Consider the following 21,503-nt stretch of genomic DNA (forward strand, 5'->3'; position numbering starts at 1 on the left):
TTAAAATAAAGAACAGGTCATTCAGGCTGAACTTTAGGGCAAGACCCAAAAAGTGGTAAAGTCTTACTACAACAGCTAGTTGAGAATGTGCACTAGGTAGCTGAAGTAGCTGAAGCAAGATGTTGGGGCACGAGTCACTGGAAAACCACTCTAAGAAAGTCAGAGTATATATGCAATGATTTACCAAGCTTCCCCACCACACACACACAGGCTTGCTGCTGTAGAAGTCAGAATTTAGATGTGCTAGCATTAGGCAAAATATCCAATCAACATGGACATTTTTTTCCCTTTCTATTTCTTTTCTTTTCCCCTTGGTACTGGGGTTTGAGCTTAGGGCCTTGCTTTTTTTGCTAGCCAGGTACCCTACCACTTAAGCCACACTCCCAATGCTTTTTGCTTAAATTTGTTTTTTAGGTAGGGGCTCATGCTTTTTGTTGGGTGGACTCAGAGTGTGATCCTCCTACCTCCAGCTCTCACGTAACTGGGATTACAGGCATGCACCACCATGCCTGGCTGAACACCAAGTATGTGAGCAGCCCAGGTGCCTCTCACCACCATTTTCCCTTTCTCCCAGCCCAGGCACTCAGTACTCTGCAGTCTCTCCATGCAAGTGCCCGCTTACAAAAGTAGACTTGTGGCACTGAGTCCCCATTGCCAAGAAAGAATCTTTGGGAAAATGGCCTTTTGTCTTGCAATAGCTGTCAATTATTCCTTCTGGTAATCAACGTGAGCTGCAGTCCATGGTCAGGATTCAACAAATGAAGACTGAGATAACAAGAATCTGAGAATCCATTGGTCATTTGGAACCCTACTCAATGGGAATATGGCACATTCCTGTCACACAGGTAATGGAAAATTCATTCTTTTCATATTGACAATGGTGTCCTCACTGTATAAGACTCAGAAAGGAGTACATGTATACATGCAACTGATTAATTCCAGCAGCCTTTGATATAATTGTCCAAAGATTTGCCCTGGTACCAATTTAAAACACAGTAGCAAATTTAATAAAACTAACAGTTTGCAGCCAAGGCCTTTGTTATTTTGTTTTAATCATCTTTTACCACCAATTGAAATGATTTTCTACTTTCTTGGTGCAATGAAATAAAATAGAAGGGAAAGAATGGAGGGACAATGTGGAAATTATGTAAGAGACACAGCTTCAAATCTTGGGATAAGGTAACAGTCCTGAGAGTTTACCAGTTATTTGTGTCAGGCTGAGATCTAAAGAGAGGACATTTACCAGTTTGGGGGAAACTGCACACCTGGATAGCATTAAAGAAAGGAGAGGGGAAACATCTACAAGAGACTCTTGTTTTTCCTGAATGGAACCAAAGGAGATGTGTGACAGCTTCCCCAAACATTCTGCTGTTGATGGACAGGTCACTTGATTACAGAGCAGAGTTTGTGACAAGCTGCCTGGTTGCCAAGGACTCTGGGAGCCAAAACACCAGATACAGTTGAAGGTAAACAAGGCATTCTCCACAGTGTGAAAATCGAGGCCAAGTTGGGGCCAGCGAGTTGAGTGCAGGGACCCAGTGACAGCTGGTGACTGAGTAGCACTGAGCAGTTGTTGAGGACCAGGGGCCTGTGGGGAAAGCAATCTCCTTTCTCCTCCCTGTGGCCTCTCTGGGTGGCCAGCAGTTTTATTACTGGCAGAGGGCGAGCCCAACAGCATTTTTGAATTTGGCACCACATCTAAAACCATTTGGGGGCTGGGCTCCTCTTTCTTCTCTGCCCCCACCCTCCCTATGAATGCTTTGGGTTTGGTGAAAGCCCGCATGCAGTTAGCAGGCTACATTTCCCCTCAATTTTGAAACCCTTGTGCACTTGGGGAAAATGTAATCCTTATGTTTCTGATTCATTTACACTTAACTCATCAAAACGCTATTTTGTAAGAGCTATTTGATGTCCATGGAGTCTTCTGAGCCCTTTTGTAAGCCTTGCTTCTTAGAAGCAGGAAGTCACATTTCTGAAGAGGGGGAGAACTTGAACCTACAAGGTTGAGTTTGTTTTGAAATGAGGGCTCTTGGAAGGTCACGTGGATCCTGAACGTGGCCAAATATGTTCTCTCATTTCCTATACCACCCCCCTTACTCAACCCAGCTGCCATGAGCTTGCTACGTCAGCTCTCTATGATTTCACTCTGAACAACCAAGGGAAATTTTTTCATGATCAGAGAGAGCCGAGCTTGAATTTGACTCCCAAGTTCTGGCCAGACTCCAGCATACTTATGATGGGGAAGCAACACCTGGATTGAGAGTCAGGAGCCCTGTGTTTTACTTTACTTTCTGTTCTTCCATCCAAAGACTGTGTGGCTCTGAAGAAGTGGGTTTCCCATTCTGACTTCGATTCCTTCATTTGTAAAGTGTCAGTACTCATTTCGATGATATTCACTGTTCCTTCTGAGGACTTTTAAGTCTAATTCAGAGATGGTATGAGATTTGAGCATCTCAGAATTCTCTGTTTAAAAATTTTGTTTACAAAGAGCTTTGTTTAGGAAGGACACACAAAAAATGTGGCTATCAGGGCTTTGGACTTTGAATATCACTTCCTCCAAGTTTCTCTTTGTGGGATGGATACCAAAGCCCCTTGCTAGATCACTCCAAGTCATATAACAAGTTAATGGCAGAGTTCAGCATAGCAGGATACAAAAATCAACATACAAAGCCCCCAAACCAGAAGCTTTTATATACTCTAGGTTCCTGGCATTTTTGACAAACGTACTTGGATGGAAGCTACCAAACTTTTCAGTTAATAGGGTATTGAAGCTGGGGCAAAAAGAAAACTACGTCCCATTCTGACAACAGGAATGTGAATGCCAACACAGCATGCAAGTAGGACTGGCACTGTTTTGCATGAGGCACAATGAGGTGGTGTCTGGCTTGTATTAAAGCGCATGAGTGAATGATTAATCCCTGGTAGAAAACAAAGCCTGAGCCTTGTAACATTATAGGTATTAGTGCTTCGGTAGATTAACCCTGCTGCCTCCCCAAGGGACCTTTTGGGAATATTGAACTACACTTTGATAGTCAGTGGGTGATGAAAACTGGTGGTCTCACAGGTCCTGCTTGTCCAGTCTCAACTTGTGCCCCCAACAAGCACTCATACACATGTACACACATGTACACAGTGATGCATTATTTTTTACCTCAGTTGCTCCTGTATTTCTACATGGGACAGAACTCCTCTGTCATCCTAACCCAAGTGTGGCTGTATGTTCGCATTCATTCCGTTTCACTGATGCCAGTAACATGGGCATCTTCCATGATCTACTCACCTGCCTCTTCCTGACTGGCCATCGAGGGCTTCTATCCTAGTCATGTTACCCAGCTCCATCCAGTTCTCTCCATTCCCAAAACAACTACCCCAGACCTAAGTCACCACATCCTATTTCAGTTTGGTACTGTTTTTACCTCTCTTATGATTTATGATCTATGTTCCCATTCTGGCTTCTACCTGGATATCCACACGTAGTCTAAAACCAATCCTAAACAGGATTTTATACCACGTAACATCCCTCAATAACTTTCCTCAAACCCCAAGATGAACTCCTGGGCCATTGTGATCTGCTCCCTCTCAAACTCTCTGTTCTTTTTGTTGAAACATTTCTTTCAAATTTCACCCTCCACCACCATGGGCAGGAATTCTTACCTCCCTTTTTCTGGCTAAACCTTTCTGACCTTCGCTTAGATGCCATCTCTTTCAAGTGCTTTCCACTGACCCTTTAAGCTGAGGGAGGACCTTCTACCTCATGTGCTCCCTTGACATAACACCTTTCACCTTTCACTCTGTTTCATCATCACATGTTCTTCTGTCCACTTTTGACATTAACTATATTAAGATCTAGAAGGCTGGTACTATCCATTATTGCCACTAGTTTGTACAGGGCCTGTAAGAAAGACAGTGCTAAATATGTGCCTATTGAATGAAAGACTGAATTGTACCTTTTGACCCAATCCCCTGACTTCAAGGATAAGAGAACTGAGGAGAGGACAAAGGACCAAGCTGTAAGGCATTCTTACTTGTCATTTTACCCTCTAGTATCTAATTCACCTTAGAATTTAAAAGAAAGAGTTCCAATACACCATATGCTACTTATATTATGGATTTCTAACCTCTTGTTGATGCAGAACGGGTTGTATTCATTCATCCCCATATGCACGCCTGCATTTATCCACCACCTATTTGATGTCTGGCTGTGCACTAGAAGCTAAGGATAGAGAAAAATGAGGCAAATACTATCTAGTCTCCACCACTAGTATCCTACTGTCAAGCCAAAAATGCCATTGAGAAAAAAAAGTACCAAAACATTTTGAACTCACCTCAAAGAGAGAGTTTTAAAGCCCTGAGAGAAAGGACAAGTCTAGGAGATGCCTTGAGAGTTTAATTGTATCCAGAAATCTTCTTTAGAGCTATATGGCCAGTTCCTAAGCTCTAAGTCGAGTTGCCCTAACAAAGCAACCTGTAGTCTTCATCTCTACTGACTTAGATGAACTCAATGCAGCTGAGAGCTCAAGGGCACTCTGAAAAGGATGCCAGAGCTATCAATGACCTTCAGGGTCATTTACCTGCACTTTCAATTATATAATGGGAACTTGGACCCATAGATTGGGGAACCAATCAACCAGAGACACAGCAAAATTTCAGGAGAGCAATACTGGAATCCAGATATCTTGATATAGGGGCCAGTACATGTTGTTTTTCTCTCTCTTTCTCTCTCTCTCTGTCTCTCTTTCTCTCTCTCTGAGATTAAAGTACAATTAACCTTTTCTTTCTTCTAGTCAAACTCTGAGCAGTTTATGAGAAACTGCTTTGTCCATGTGTCTGTGCATGTCAGTATCTGCCTCTCCTACACACTCTTCAGTGTGGTGCTGGTCAACAGCAGGCCTAATGAAAAACAAACATAGGAAGAATCATGGACATTTAAGTCTTTACAGTTCCTCAGATTCCATCATGTTCTTAGGAGTCTATTTTCTTATTAGTTTTTCTGCCACCCTCTGTGAGACTACATGGATAGGAATCCTACCCATTCTGTCCGGGTGACAGAGTGTAGGCTCAACATTTGAAGAGGACTGGTCAGGGTCACACAGCAAGGCAGTTGCATGCTTGTCTGTGAGTCAACTCTCTTGATTCCAAATTCAGCATCTCTAAAGTGATGTCTGAGGTCCTGGTTTCAGAAGACACAACATAAAGCCACCAAGACCCACCCTCATGATGCTCAGTGTCTCCAAGCACATAATAAATGGATTTTGTCCACTTTTCTTACCAATGCCCAGTGTGAAATAAATTCCTCCATCTTCTCACATCTGTAATTGTTCTGACAGCTGTTATTTTCTTTCTCTTTCCTCTTTATCTATTCTTTTAAATAAGGAATTGGAGAGCAACACAGCCAAGTACAGTCCATCCTACCTACCTCCAGGGTGAAGAGAAAATAACAAAGAAGTAACCCCAGGATACTCATTGCCTCCTGATTTCACTAAATCATTGTTTTCCAAAGGAGCTTCCTCAGGAATGCCAGTTCTGGTACATGAGGCCAGAAAAGAGGGTTCATATTCTTTTTAAGCTAATGTCAGAAAAGACTGTGTAAAGCATTCTGACAACGTTTGAGAGATTCACAACAAACAGTAGCATGTTCTGGAAACTTTTGCAGAAGAGGTTCTCTTAACAGTATTGAAGCTAGAATTCCCTGAAAACACACAGACTTCTTTGTTCCCCCTGAGAACCTCTATTAATATGCCACAAAGCTATTGATCTATAGAAATATTTGGAATACTACAATTCCTCTATTTCCCTCTTCCCCCTGCTCACAGGTATAGATACTTTTGCTCTAGCAATATGGTGTAGCAGGTCTGTTGAGTCCCATCAACCCCTCTCCCAAGATAATAACATTCATTTTCTCATCAATCTATAACTCTGCTCTTTTAAAAACTTGACTTGAATGTCTAGGCTCCCCTGAGGAGGATCATCTCAGTTCTAACAAGTCATTCTGCTTGAAATAAGTTTCTTTCTACGGAGTTTATTCATGCATGTTTGTTGTAAGAAGCATAAGGTGGTAGTGGTTAAAAATATCACTTCAAACTTGTTGGAAGATGTTCTTAATGTCTGTAAATATCTGTTTCTTCAGCTGTGAAGTGGAACTGATAATAAAAATCCTTTTGAAAGGATTAAATGAGATAAAATATTTAAGAGTGTTTGATACATAGCCAATAAATTATGGATGTCATTATTCCATGTGTATTATAGTATATGCTAACTCAGAGTCAAACCCATCATTTTTCCAGTGGAGCATTTAGGGAGGAGTTGTACACTTCCTCTGAGCATCTAAAAAATGAGGAAAATATCTATCTCTTGGGACCATTAGGATATCATTATACAGAGATGATATTAGTACATTTTTGATAATTCATTCAAACATACATTTGAAAAATCTTCTCAGTCTTTTAAAATCATGCCGAACCAGCAAGAGTTACATTAACCATACACAATTTTCTATACAGCATATTACTTTTGTTATTTATGGATTTATTTACCTATGTACTTGTCTGACTATTTGCTTGCTTATTTAACTTAAAAATTAGTCTTAGTCTCAGGAGGTTATAGACAGCATCAAGAATAAAAAGGTTATGTTGTCCTTAATGATTTGCTGAAAGAAAAGTGCGATACATAACATGTTGGATGAAATGGTGATTTTATGGCAATGGGACAGGATTAAATTTACTTTGTATGATGTAGCTCAGAGTAGTGTGAGTAGAAATGGGCTCTGTGTTACTAGTTCTGGATCAAGTTTTGTACATTTAACATCCCCAGTCCACCCCCAGATGCTATCTTTCCTATAAAACTTTTGAGCATCTCCAATATGATTTGTCTAAGACTGAACTTTTGTTCTACCTCACTCCTCAACCAAATGGCAAATGACAATCTGTCCCTCCCTCTATTTTAGGAAATGACACTTTTCTCATTCCTGATACTCAAACTAGGATCTTACGAGTCACCAATCAGCTCCTTCTGGTATCTCTCACATTCAGTGCATCACCAAGACGTGTTTTTTCTATCAGCAAAACATACCTCAGGTTTGTACACTCCTCTATAAAAATAACTATAATTTCTGCTTTGTTAACAATAATATTTAACTAGACTCTCTCATGCTTTTTCAATCCTTTCTGCACAAAGCATGCAGAGAAATATTATAATAACAGATATGACTGGTTTAGACCCTTTATTTTGAAGTGAATAAATCCAAACTCCTTTACATGAACATCAACTTCTTAACAATCATATACTATTCAGAATTATAGTGCCATCATAGAAATTTTCATGCAGTAATCACTCCTTATTCAATGAGTGGTTGAGTGAACGAATGAATGAGGAAAAAGAATAAATTATAAACAGAGCCTTTGGCCCATTGCTTAACTTCTGTGAGTCTGTTTTCCTAGTTATAGAACACACTCACTTCAAAGGCTAACCAAATGGACTGGACATGTAACTCAAGGGGTAGAGTATCTACTTAGCAAGTGCCGTGCTCTGAATTCAAAAACAAAACAAAACAAAACAAAACAAAAACAAAAGAAAAAGGCATGAGAATGACCACAGAAATCTGGATAAGTGATTTTTAGGTGATCGCATCAAACAGGACTTTTTGCATTGTCAAAAAAGGTACCTGGAGATATCAGCACTTCTATTGCTTATCCTGGAGATCCTTTGATTGTGCTAACCCCTTTTGCTTTTCGTAATATTCCCAGAAGACATATTTCATTCTGAGAGGTACTTGGCCTAACACTGATAAGCCAAGTGGATGATGCCCAGCTTCCAGAAATAGAGTGAGACTGTGCCCACCAAGCTGGCTTGAGTTAAGAACAGTGGTATTCATTCTAGACTTAGAGAAGAAACATCTTTACTATTGATGCTGCTCCTCTACCCTGGTGGGTAGGATCTCTGAATACAGGCAAAACCATGTCAGGCAGGCGTGGGAGAAGGCCTTGCTCAGGAAGGGGTCCAGTCAGAATCATGCATTTTAGCAACAGGTTGCTGGAAACTATGTTGGTCTGACAACGTCCACACTCCTGAAGCTCCCTCCTCCTCATCTGCTTAAATGTTCAAAAAAAAAAAAAAAGAAAAAATTTGCTTTCTCCTCTTTTTTTGTGTGTTTATTCTATTGCTATTGGAAACAAGAAAAACTAGTTTTAACACCCACTTTCTCCATCCATCAGGATACTACCTTGTCCTTTGCCAGTTGCCAAAGCATATGCTCTATAGCTTGACAGGTTCATGGTGATTGTTGGGGGAGGAGGTGGAGGCTGTCAGCCAAATAGATATAAAACTTGGTTCTAACAGCTATTAACTTTGAGCCCTTAAATGACTGACATTACCACTTTGAGTCTCAGTTTCCCCACCTAAAAATGAGATATGTTAAATACCTATACCTTATTTGTTGGCTTATTAAAAAATACTAGACATATATGAGGTGTATGCTATGTGACCGTTATGGGTAGTAGTGATGTTAGCAGTGCTACTAGCAGACGCTATGATTAATACTAGTACTTGTAAGTGTGGTTAACCCTGTGACTAAATTTAGGCTCTACTGAGGGTAGAAACCAGATTGGTTTTGCTACCTTTTATCTTCAGAACATGGCCTGGTTCCCAGTACAGGGAGTGCACTAAAGTAGGATTTGATAAATATATCAACGCATATGTGATGACTCAGAATAACCTCTTCTGACTCCTTATTTCATCCTGGATCCTAATAGCAATGGTGAACATTCAGGAGTGTAGACACTAAAATTTCAGTTTTACAGATGGGAAAATAGAGGAGTGAAGAACTGAAGATTAGAATGATCTTTGTGATACTAGAAGACGAGTCTTAGATCAGGAAATGTGACTATTCAGGCAGTATTGAAAAGATGCTCAATCAAGATCTCATAAGAAGAATGTCATTGAGGAGTAAGATTTTATTCAGCACATGGGCAAAACAAAGCTCTTTTACAGTGTCACCTAGTGAGCAGTGACAATGTGGAACTGCAGGTCAAGCTCCAAACAGCTGGTGGTATACAAGCAAGTTGCCCTGTTACAACAACATGGTTGTCTATGAAAATGGAAAAGGCCCAGAGCAAATGACCCAGAAATTCCATTTCTCACTATTGACTTGAGAGAAGTACTCAAATGGAATTTTGCACAAGAGTGCTCACTGTAGCATTTGTGTTAAAAATAGAAGAGAAAATAGAAAAAGACTAGAAAATATTATTTATTTGTATTTATAATAGAAAAAAAATGTGTGAAATAACCCAAATACCCATCATTAAGGATCTGGATAAATAACCTAAAGCATATTCAATCTACGGAATACTACATGGCCATTAAAAAAGAAGTAGATGTAAGAGCTAAAGTGGAGAGATAACTCAAATTACTTCATTTCCACCTCAAAGCTCTGCATTTGATGTGATTCACCATGCACTTCTTTTCTGATCTATAGCGTGAGTTCATTCATTTATTTATTTGTCCATCTATTGACATTTACTGAGCATCCACTTGGTCACCACCATCCAAACTGTGGCAAAAGTCTTCAGTGATCAACCACTGCACCTCTTTTAGTTCTGTTTAGACACCACTTCCTCCAGGAAGCCTTCCTTACCTCCTTAAGCTAAATTAGCACCCTTCCTGTGCTTTCCCAAGGCCCCTCTGTTCTCCTTACACCACAGCAGTTTTGCTCCATCAATATCATTATCTGATTCCTTATCTGTCCTCCCCCCATTTTAAACTGTGCTCTTGAAGCCCGAGATTGAATTTGTATTTATCAGAGCTATATGCCTAATCCCAATGCATGGCATGGAATAGACACTTATAGTATTCATTAAATGAAACAAGTATTATTGGATATGATTATATTGGATTTTCACTATTTGGTTGATGACTGAACAAAAAATGGATGGCTGGGGGATAAACAGTAAGAGCCATAAAAAGTAATGGGTTTAGAAAAAAAATTAAATAGTGACTCAGCTTGAGATTCATAGAAACAGCATTCAGGAGCCACCTGTGCCTTCAGCTGACCTTGATTTAGGCTAAATTTTCTAGATCCTTTAGGCTTAATATGGCATCACATATCGATTCTATACAACTGGGTCACTATTATATAAATACCATGTTTCTTTTTTGTGTTCCCCAACTACATTTTAAGAATCAATGAAAGCAAGGACCTTTTTTCTATTCTGTTTATTACTGCATCCCTAGTGGCTAGAAAGCAGTTGGGTTCAGGAGAGAAACAACAAATATTTGCTGAACAAATAAATTGATGAATGAAGTTACTGACTGATGTGGGTTCTGAGGAAAAGAGTTTGGATCTGACTTATACAATTTGAACTCAGAATCAGAAGAGTGTCTACTCAGATACTATGAATATGTCCTTTCCTTAGGCTGTTTCCTCTAAGAATTACACTGAGAATGCCAAAGAGGTGAGATAAAATAGAGGTCATGCTAACAGCTTAATATATCCAAATGTGAGAGAAGGATTAATAGGAAAATACATTGGGATATTCAAATAAGCCAGTTGGGAGAGAGGACTTTTAAGAATGTTTCTAGTTCTAAATCAATGATACTAAGAAGAAACAGGTACTAAAAAAGGATGTAATAAAACATACTAGTTAAATTAGAGAATGAAAAATTAAGGGATTAGTTTAGCCCAATGGCTGTGTAAACTCTACTATTCCTGTCTGATCTCTGAGTTTCCAGGCCTTGTCTATAATCTGAGGATCAGACCACCTAATTAATGATACTGTGATTAAATCGAGATTATCTACATGAAGCCCTTGGTAGGTGCTGCTGGAATATATGTTTAGGAAAACTTTAGCTTCTCTAATTCTCTGTGAATGCTAAATCCCTTCCCATCCTCCATTCCAGAGCTATTAAAAAATGTTTACTGAGTGCCTAGTTTGTGCTAGGTGTTTGGAATGCATCAGCAAACAAACAGGTAAAAAGTTCAGTACCTGCAGAAGTTATATTCTAGTTCTAAGCTTGGATCTCAATTTTCTCAAGTCTGAGATAGAAGGCTCTGACTCTGTTTCTTCCATCAGAACACAATGGATTATATTCACACTATGTACCCATCAACTCTCTTTTCCCCACAGAGTGTGAGCACGATGAGATAGTGATACCACTGGATCACCATTTTCTTACACAATGCATGGCCCCTAGATGATGAATGCATGAATAAAGAGAGTGAGCTGCTATTCACTGTTCCTGGTTTGATTTATATTTTACTTTATCTATCTATCTATTTATTTATCTAAAATTTTCCAGATTCTTCACTTTTTAGAGAAACCCGAAGAAACCATGCAATCTAACAAACACAGTGTTCAAAGAACTTCAACAGCAAAGTTGAGAAACAGAAGCTCCCATGCTCCTTTTTCCCAGTCAGAGGCATAAACAACTGGCTGTGTAATGTTCACTCCTGGGCCCCAAAGGTCATCACAGGAGCTGATTTTGGGCTGATGGATTTTGACTTGAAATCTTGGCTTCTTCCTGCTGCATTGAGAAATTTGAACAGATTGGATGTATTTCTCAGCATGAAAATTCTGTCTTCAGAATACTGCAGTAGGAGGTAGTATTGTGTAGTGGTTAGGAAGGCGGAATTTGGAATTAGATTTGGGCTTTAAATTTCATTATGCCATTATTAGCTATATGAGATAGGATAAATCACTTTCAACTTCAACTTTCTCACCTGTTTCACAACTGCATATAAGAAACTTAAAACAGTAAATAGTAGATGGTTGTCACTAATATTGCTATTGTCCACAGATTACACATTTTAGTAGGGAAGCCAGAGCAAGGGAGTGTTCTTTGGGGACCAATTATTATAGACAGTCCCTGCTGACACCTTTTTGCTACAGAAAAGTATACACATTGCTTGCCATCTAAAACACTTTCTCTGGATCTATTCACATAGAAGAGTTCAATGTGTTGGCACCTCATTTTACAGATATGGAAACTGAGGCATAAATAGATGCTGTCATGTGTCTTGATGTTACATGGTGAGTTATTTAGTAGCAAAGCTGGTATTGATTCTCTTTACTTTTGATAGTGTCAGTTCTCATTCAATGGAGGGGTTTGGCTTAAGAGAAACGGAGACATTCCACATTTCCTCCTTGTCTTGGCAAAGTAATCAGTCTACTAGAAACTTCTATAGGGTTAACACAGAAAGCTCTCCCTTCATTAATGTCATACCTTGGAACACTAGTGTAGATAACAGAAAGAATAAATATTTTTGTTGAGAAAAAAAATGAAGACAAAGGTCAAAGGGAATCACGTAATGGGTTGAGTCAGGGGAAAAAGAAAGCATTTTTTCTCTCTTCTTTTTTGTTCCAAAACAGTATTTACAGTCTTTATATAGAACTTGTACAGAAGCCAATTTATTTGATATGAAAAAAATGTGAAAGCAGCAAAATGGACACACACACGGTGCACACATACACACATACATGCAGACAAAGAGGTATTTGTGGTGGGGTTCAGAACTCAAATTACCAAGAGATAAAGGAATTAAAATAGTAGGCTGACTTGAAATGATGTGTTTTCCACTTGTACAGAGACTCAGAGAACATTCAGGTCAAGAAAGTCCAGATCAGCCCAACCCAGGTCTACAATAAACAGCTTGGGACTCAAGAGAAACAAAGAAGAAGACAATCAGTGTCTAGCCCTTGAAACTGTCAAATACTAGGGATTATAAAGCAATATTTTGATGAGCAAATGAAAGAGCAAATGTGTGCGAATGGAGGTGATTTTTGTAAGTGCACTGGCATAGGAACTGGAGTGTTTACTAAGGGAGTAAGGTTCTTAAGATTCAAGCTCAGTGTTTTCAGGAAAGGGAATGGTTTGAGTCATTCTTATAATTCCTGGTTCCCAGTATAGTCTCTGCCATATAGAATGTTTTCAACACATACTTGTAAATTGAATGAGTATTTTTGACAGTAAAAAAGAACTTGGAGAATCCTGGGCCTTATAGATCATTGAACATGGTGACCATTAAACTTTAACCAGCATCAGAATCACCTGGAGAGGCCCTGCACACAGAATTTCTGATTCAGTAGGTTGGGCTAGGGCCTGAGAATTTGGCCTTTCTAAGTTCCTAAGTGATATTGAGGCTGCTGGTCTGAAGCCACACTTTAAGAACCTGTTTTAGTGTAGTAGATCTGAAATTAAACTGCACATTATAATAACTTGGTAAGATTTTACAACTCCTGATGGCCAAGCTTTACTCTTATTAGTCAAATCAATATTTGGAAAGAGGACAGTAAGGATGAAGGAGGATAGCCAGGAAATGAAAAAAAATCCAAAGTTTTGCAATGGGCAACTGAGATTGAGAACCACTGCTCTAGTATAATGTTCTTACGTAGCTGAGGTGTTTAAAGACCAGAAAGAATAAAAAATTCACTTAAGATCACAGATCAAGTTAATGACTTAGCTGAGAACAGAATTCAGGTGCTCCTGCTTGTGTTTAATTTCTACCATTCCACACTTATCAACCCATGTCAGCTCTCACAGGTTCATAAATCAAGGAAAAAAATGAAAACTGTGTTTAAGTTAAGGTTTTAAGACATCTATTATTTCTTTCCTCCATTGTTTTATAAAGAAATTTTAAGTAGATGCATATTTACAGAACTTTACCACTCCAGACAAGGGAGGAGATAGAAGAGACAGACTTATAGAATATTTTCAGGCAAGATGATCCTTTAAATTTCAAGTACATTCTCAAACACAAACCAAGTGTTCCCTTTGAGTTTTTAAACAGATGTTCCTCATCTCTGATTCAGTGAATGGGCAAGGGTTTGCTTGAGATGTGCACATTAATTGCTGGCATGTAAAGGAAGTGTGGTAAAGTGTTTGAAAGTGGTTCTGTCTCTTACAAAGATTAAAAGTTTCCTTCCAGATTTTGGTTTCCATTAATGATTGGCTTAGTAAAAATAATTTCAAGTAGAGCAGAGATTGTGTCTTATATCATCTTAGAACCAAATAAAGAGCCACAAAAGCCTTACAGAAACATAGACTTCAACATTTTTATCATACAGAGGAGAAATTGACAACACAAATTGAGTACACCAGCTTAGGAGTTTTGAATGGAATTCTCATCCTGGTCTCACTATTTTCTAACTATGTGGTCTTAGTTAACTGCCTTCACATCTCTAAGCCCTAGTTTACTTCCTTGTAAAATGATAGTGATAACAGGGCATGGTCACAGAGAGGATGAAATATGAAGAAATGCAGACTTTAGTCCATTGTCAGGTAGACATGATCGTATCCTAAATGCCCCACAAAAGCTCATGTGTTGAAGATTTGGACCCTAAAATAGCTGTGTGAAGAAGTGGGGCCTTTGGGAGGTGACTGGATCATGAGGGCATTGATCTCATGTATGGATTGGTCCGTTTATGGATTTATAGCTTACTGGGCTTTCAGAAATGGACTGTTAGGAAAGTAAGCTCTCTTTGCTGCCTGGTCCTCAGGAGGTGAGCACCTCTCCTCTGCCATGCTATTCCTGCCATAAGGTTCTGCCTCAGGATAGGCCAATAGCAGTAGGGTCAAGAAACTATGAAGCCTCTGAAACTATGAGACAAAGCAAACCTTTGCTCCTCTAAGTCAATTTATCTCAGATATTTTTGTCACAATGACAGAAAGCTGACTAACACAGAGGAAAATCACTGATGATTTCATCATAGAGTGCCTTCCACATAAAATATAAACCCTAAAGACATTTTAGAAGAAGTAAAGGAAAAATGGCTTTAGAAGTGAATATTAACAATAAGCACTACCTAACGTAAAAGCAAGGAGCACTCCCCAAATAATTATGGAGCCTTAGGGTTGCAAAGAGACCTAGTGATCAAAGTGATCTGAACCTCTTTTCTACCCCAAGAACTACGACAAAAACAAGGAATGTAACTAGACATGTTCACCATCCAGCAAAATTTTCATATAAATGCCCAGGAGTGTGACCAATTCCCAGCCAATTTTCTATAACTTCATCCCCTTTTTATCCACTGGAAAAGCAATCAGAATGCCCAAATTTGCTTCAACTTAATATAGAAAGGAAATAATTAGCCAGCTTTAGTTCTTCCCCTTTCATTAGTAACAAATGACTTTCTCATTGCTATTCACATCCTAACTCCTTCATTTACTGTTGGGAAGACTAAGTTTCAGAGAGGTAAGGAAGATTAGAGCCACACATCAGAGGTATCACCAAATCCAAGCCTCTCCCATCACCTTCCCACTACATCAACTCTGCCTTATTAATGCAATTCTACACTAAACATTGAGGTACATCCCTAGAATGAGTATGGCTATGATGAGCCTTTTCCTTCCAAACCCAGCCTTTCCAACTCCCCTCACATTGCTTTACAGCCCACTCCCTTAACCAATTCCCTGGTGGAAGAGTGTACTTACGTGTCCACGAATCTTCTATTGAAGTGTAGGAGCAAGGCCACATCTACCTGGAGAGGAGGGTCACGGACGACTTTATACTGCAGAGACTTACACTGTAGGCAGAGTGGACTGTCTGTAATAGAGGTCAGCATGGCTGCATCAATCTCCAGGTGTTCATCCAGAGTGTAGATTTGGATACCATAAACCTCCTCACGCACATCCCGAAGTCTGATGGTCAGTGGGACATCACAGAAGACATTCTGAGGGCCCAGGGAAATGTTCTTTCCACTGACAGTCAGCAGTTTGATATCATTGACAGCTCCACTGGAGTCCCAGTCGCTGGAAACAAAGGTCACCCAGACAGTCAAAGACTCCGGGACTGAAGGATAGTGGAATTCCAGCTCGAGGTAGCAGCCTTGTGGCTCAGGGCAGGCTGGAGGGACTGTATGCGGGTTGACGGCTGAATTTGGGCTCCAGGTACGGACACTGGATTTACAAGGCTGTTCAACATCTGGATGACCTATGGAGATGAGAGGAGCAAATGAGTTTCTGAGGAGAGTCTTATTCTTGTCCTCTGAGTTTCTTGGGGACCCCAGAAGATGTTGGTCTGATGAGAAGTTAGACAGAGATAAAGGAAAAGGAAAGAGAGTATTCTCAGTGTCATGGTAAATCTACTTTATATAGAGCAGTTGGCTCATTCGCCCCTCCTCCGCAAATCACATCTCCGACAAGTCACCAGATATTTGATTAAAAATTACATTCAAATTTTACTATTGAATCTGCCCAAACTTTCCTTACTAACCTACTACTGGTAGGCTTTGCTGCCTAGCATAGAAAGATATGACACGTAATTGCTGAGTACACTCTATGTCCCATAAACTTGTATAATTCCTGCAAGGACTCATTCTAGAAGTAAACAAACCCAGGTTCAGAAATATATAGTGACTTGAACAAGACTATACACATAAAAGTGTAATGGCCAGTATTAGAACCCAGTTTTGTTTCATTTTGAAATTCCTAAATTTTGTTCTTCTTCTTGTTGGATTCAGGGGTTGGTGATATAAATTAGAATCTCTGTTGTGTAATTACCTTTAGTACAACATGCTTGGACTGACATAAGTGCAGAAAACACCCAGAAAAGAAGTGGTAAACAAGGGTAGCATCCACTCCTTGGACTGAGGGCCTGGGAGGAAACTGAACCATGAATGATGGAGCCCGAAGTCAGCTCTGGAGCCATCTTATCTTTCCTCCTCCCCTTCCCTACATGAGCTCATTCCATACCACTGAACTTCACTGAGATCTGTCCAGTCTGACTCAGACGGGGGGAGTGAATGAGGGAGGGAGGAAGGAAGGAGGGATTTTGCTACTCTTTCCCCAGGGAAAGGATGCCTCCCATCCCAACTGTTCTCAGCCTGCAGAGACTTTTGAATTCTTCTCTGCTGAGGTCACATCTAGACCCTCAGGAGCCCTCCCTTGTACTTCTGAGAAAAGTAGTCAGGACTCAATGTGGCGATTGGTTCTAATTTGCTTAAAGGAGTCTAATAAGAGATACAGATCACTGGAAAGGGTAGGATGGAGGAAACTCAAATTGTCCTAATAGATATATTCTCTCTTTTTCTTTAGTGTTAGTGGTTTTGTGTGTGTGTGTGTGTGTGTGTGTGTGTGTTGGCAGTTCTAAAACAAAAGGGAAAAGTCAATCTTTGTTTGAAAAAAATACTTTGTGGTAATGTTACAGGGTCACAGGAATCATCACAATACGAACACTGGAAAGCCATTCAGTGTAGAAAAGCTATTCCAGGGAAGGCTTCCTTGTCTTTGTCCACACACACAAGGGAAAAGAAAGAAGTTATCAAGTAGAGATGGAGAAGAGGAAAAGAGAAGAAAAAGGGGCAAAGAAAATGCACAAAGATTTTTTACATAAGCACATCAGACCAAGAAGAGATGGATGCAACTGCAAGATTCCCCCTACCCTTTCTTGACTAGCTTCATCCATTCCTCACAGAAACTGCTGGCTAAAAGCAACCCTTAAGAGAAAAGCACAGGTGAGACTCCCTTCTTCTTATCTATTCTCCATCCCACCACATTTCTGGCTCTCTTATCTCTGTGGACCATGGGATCACATGTATCACTTATTCATTCAGTAAACATTATCAGAGGCAACATTTTACAGCATATGAAGCACATTTCCTAGTCACTACCTGACTCATCTGATTGTCAGCAAACTCCTGTAAGATAGATGGCATTTTTGAGTCTGTTTTATAAGTCTACTTCACTCAGTGTCACCTGGTCTTTGCTTACTACAATGCCTGGTCTGTACATATTGCACATAGCAGATACTCAACTGATCTTTGTTAAATGAAGAACCCTCTCTCTTGTAAATATGCAGTTTACAAAAGTAGTTACAGTATGGAACATTAGAGCCTACAGCCTGAAGATAGGTGCCAAGTGAACATTTCACTCACTCCATGGGTTTTCTCCTGGAATTGGCAAGGGATAAAGTGATCTTTTTCCCTTCCTTGAAGAAAATGACTGTCAGTTGTGGGAAGCCACAGGAGAGCAAAGATGACAAATTTGTTTGGCTCATCCTTTCTCTCTGGTTTCTTGTTAATCAACAGAGGGACCAAATGCTTTCCAAAGGACAGGAAGGTGAGTCTGGTCATTATGCTCATATTAGGTAAATGGGAGTAGAAAACCTAGCAAAGCTTGTACTTATCTGGTCATTAGAGAAAGACTGCTAGATGCATGAAAGAGCCTTAAGGATCATGAAGTCCAACTCATCACTAAGCAGCAATCCCTTTCATAATACCAGGCTTCATAAACTGACCATCCCCCATTTGTAGGCATTGTGCCAAGCACATTACATGCCTCAGCAGTTTTCATTCTGGCAGTAAGTCTATGAGGCAGACCTTATGAAACTCATTTTACAGAAGAGGAAACTGAGCCTCAGATGGTTAAGCAATTCCCTGGTGGGGAGTAGAATATTATGTGATACTGTTGGTCCAGGCAGTGTGCCAGACTTTGAAGCAATGAAAGTTGGGTTAAAATGTCAACTATTCAGCTTCTCATTGTGTTACCTACTGTAACGTCATCTATCTCACAAGGCAATTGTAAAATGCAAGTGGAACGAGATCTTTAATAGATGCTGAAAAATATGTTAGCTCTGTCCTGAAAAGGAAAAAGGAACTAATAAGGCAAATTTGATAGGAGGAGGTACTCCATGCAAAGAGAACAGTTGAGAACACAGGTTGAGATGACTATGGTTTTGAATAGAAGAAGACAGCAGCAAGTGCTGAGGCTGATAAGCTAAGTAGAATGCACATTGTATCTCACATTAAGAAAGGTGAAATTTACATTGAGATTAATGAGGAACAATTGAGAAATTTTTAAGCAGATGAGTGACATAAGATTTGTCTTTTGGGAAAACCACTGTTTGATGATGCAGATAACCTCCATCTATCCATCCATTCATCCATCTATCTATCCATCCATCTGTCTACTCATCCATCCATTGACAGAAAATAAAATTATTCAAAGAAAAATTATTTAACATCAGGACTGTATGCTGAGTTAGATTAGTCCTGGGAACAGGTTTCAGAAATGCTCTCTGCCTTTATGGAGCTTCTAGTCTTGTAAGTCAGTTAGGAGACTCTTGCACTAATTCAGACACTACACACCTATGGTTTGGACAAAGGAATAAAGAGAAATCATGGGTCAGACTTCTTAAGGAGGGAAATGGACACATCTGGAAGACTGGATGTGTGGTTGTGAGGCAGGGAGAGAGGCTATGAAAAGGAAACAAACAGTGGAAGGAAGGAGGGAAAGAAGAGAAGGAGAAAAAAGAGAAAGAAAAAAGGAACAAGCAAGAAAGAACTGCAAAGGTCCCATTACTTTATTATTAATACATATCCTTTTATATAAATGGTAGCTAAATGAAAAGTTCCATGTTTATATAAACTGTCCACTATAAATAAGGCCATAGATTTGTGTAGAAATATATTTACACATACTTTATAAGTCTGTGTGTATGTACACTACAGCTATTGGCATAAATATCATTATAAAGCTTTGATGCTAAGCTTTTTTCCAGATGCATAGTTCAGCACACCTGCAATATTCTGGAAAGAAAAATGGAGAACCTATTCACACAAATAAGAGAAAAATGAAAAGAGCTAGTACCATGTATTAATCTCTCATGGAAAACCTAATTCTTGGAATGATTCATATGCTTACATAGTGATCATAAATGGAAGTTGTATCAGTCAGATTCAGCTATCTAATTTTTGGGCTATAAACACAACAGAATAAATACCTCAGGAAATACTTATCTATGAAATACAGTTTTTGCTCCAGAGATCATATTATAGCCACTGTCTGTGAACAAAGGCAAAATCCTATGACTTTATTTACCTTCTTTGGAATGAAGTTAATGGACTATAGAGAATGTCCAATAAATATTTATTAAATAAAGAATCTTTTATCTTGTTAATATGGAGCTTAAAAATGAACTTACAGCTCTATGAACTATTAGGGTTAGAAAGGACATTATAGTTCAATTGTCCATTATGTGGATAGATACCACTTTGCGAGAAGTTAGGGAACTCACTCAACAGCACAGAATATGTTGACAGAAGGGCTGGGAGCAAGATCCAGTTCTCCTCATTCTCCTCCTCCCCTACTCTTTCCTCAGCCCCACAGATATGTCTGGTATTACTCATGAATTTGGGAGTTTTCTGTTAGTTTGGGAAGTCCAAAAACTTAAACACACAAAGATAAATAGGATGAAAATGAGTTGAGAAATAAATTGCAGAGTTTGGCCCATGGAAAAGTTTATTTCTTCAAGGATATTAAAAGGGTCTGAGCCAAATGGATCACAGAGCCTGTAATAGGATGCTCTAAAAAAAGAAGTGTCTTCCTGCCCTGCATGTACTAAATTTACATAAAAGGAAAACCCAGGGCAACAGGGTTTCCTTGGAAGCAGGAGTCAGCTCAGGGAGCCATGGGCCAGTAATTACATTTAAACTCTGTATTGTATGCCATACTTTAAGAGGGTCAGGGACAAACAAGGAACAGATTTCATTGACTGACAGTAGGTTTTCATGAAGGTATGGGGAGATATCTAGAAATTATATCACTCAAACAAGTGACATTCTCTGATTTTATGAAGAGAAATCTTAGGGTGACCCTCAATAATTCTACCATATATATATATATATATATATATATATATATATATATATATATATCTCCTCTATTCTCACTGCCAAAGACCTCACCCAGGACACTACCATTCCTCACTTAGATCTTGGTGATATCCACTAGCTGCTCCCTTTTCTCCAAGACTGTACTCCCCTAATCTCTTCCTTACAGAGCAGCTCAAGCAATCATTATAACACATATCTTACTACATACGTACTCCCCACCAAGACACGTGGTGTCTTGTCACTGCTCTCAGTGTGAATTCAAACTCATCCTCACCTGGTCATTATTCATCTCACTTGTCTACTTCTTCCACCCCCCACCAGGCTTTTTATGCTATAAATCCATTTAAACATGTATAAGATTATTGAGGAGTTTTTACTTATATAGTTTATATTAGCACATTGTAAATAAAAACTAAGACATGCTAACACTAAAAAATACATGGTGTGTGTTCTATTAGCTGTCAAAACACTAATAACATCATATATGATCATATGTAGAAAACTCAACTGTACTCTCTGAAGAGAATCAAAGTGGAAAAGGCAAATGATGTCATAGTAATACCATAAAAATAACTTTTGAGTACTCCTTGATAAACCCTTCAGGAACCCCATAAGCCTCTGAACCACACTTAGAAAACTACCATTCTAAATGTATCAGACTTCTTTCACATTCTCAAATATACTTTGTGACACTCATGGGAAACCTGTGTCTTCAGCTCTGGGGAAATCCACTTCCTCCCTTAGCACCCTAGTTCTCTTAACATAGTCCTCTCCACACTGAATGGCAGTTGCCCATTACCTTATCTGACTCCCCCGACAGATGGTCAGTGTAGCATTGTGCATGCACCCAGGATCATGCCCAGCATATAGTCCCCGTGGTAGTCACAGGTGAGAACAGGTTCA

The 21,503-nt window shown here is 39.4% G+C and overlaps 1 protein-coding gene across 1 annotated transcript in view; it reads right to left on the reverse strand.

Annotated features, from left to right (window-relative positions):
- Positions 1 to 21,503, reverse strand: part of Pappa (pappalysin 1) — a 234,280-nt gene that overhangs the window by 138,915 nt on the left and 73,862 nt on the right. The window contains exon 7 of the mRNA XM_074051163.1: positions 15,421 to 15,919. Coding sequence (XP_073907264.1) covers positions 15,421 to 15,919 — 499 coding nt within the window. The remainder of the gene's footprint in view (positions 1 to 15,420; positions 15,920 to 21,503) is intronic.

The sequence above is a fragment of the Castor canadensis genome, chromosome 13, assembly GCF_047511655.1.
Source record: "Castor canadensis chromosome 13, mCasCan1.hap1v2, whole genome shotgun sequence".
In the NCBI taxonomy this organism is placed as follows: Eukaryota; Metazoa; Chordata; class Mammalia; order Rodentia; family Castoridae; genus Castor; species Castor canadensis.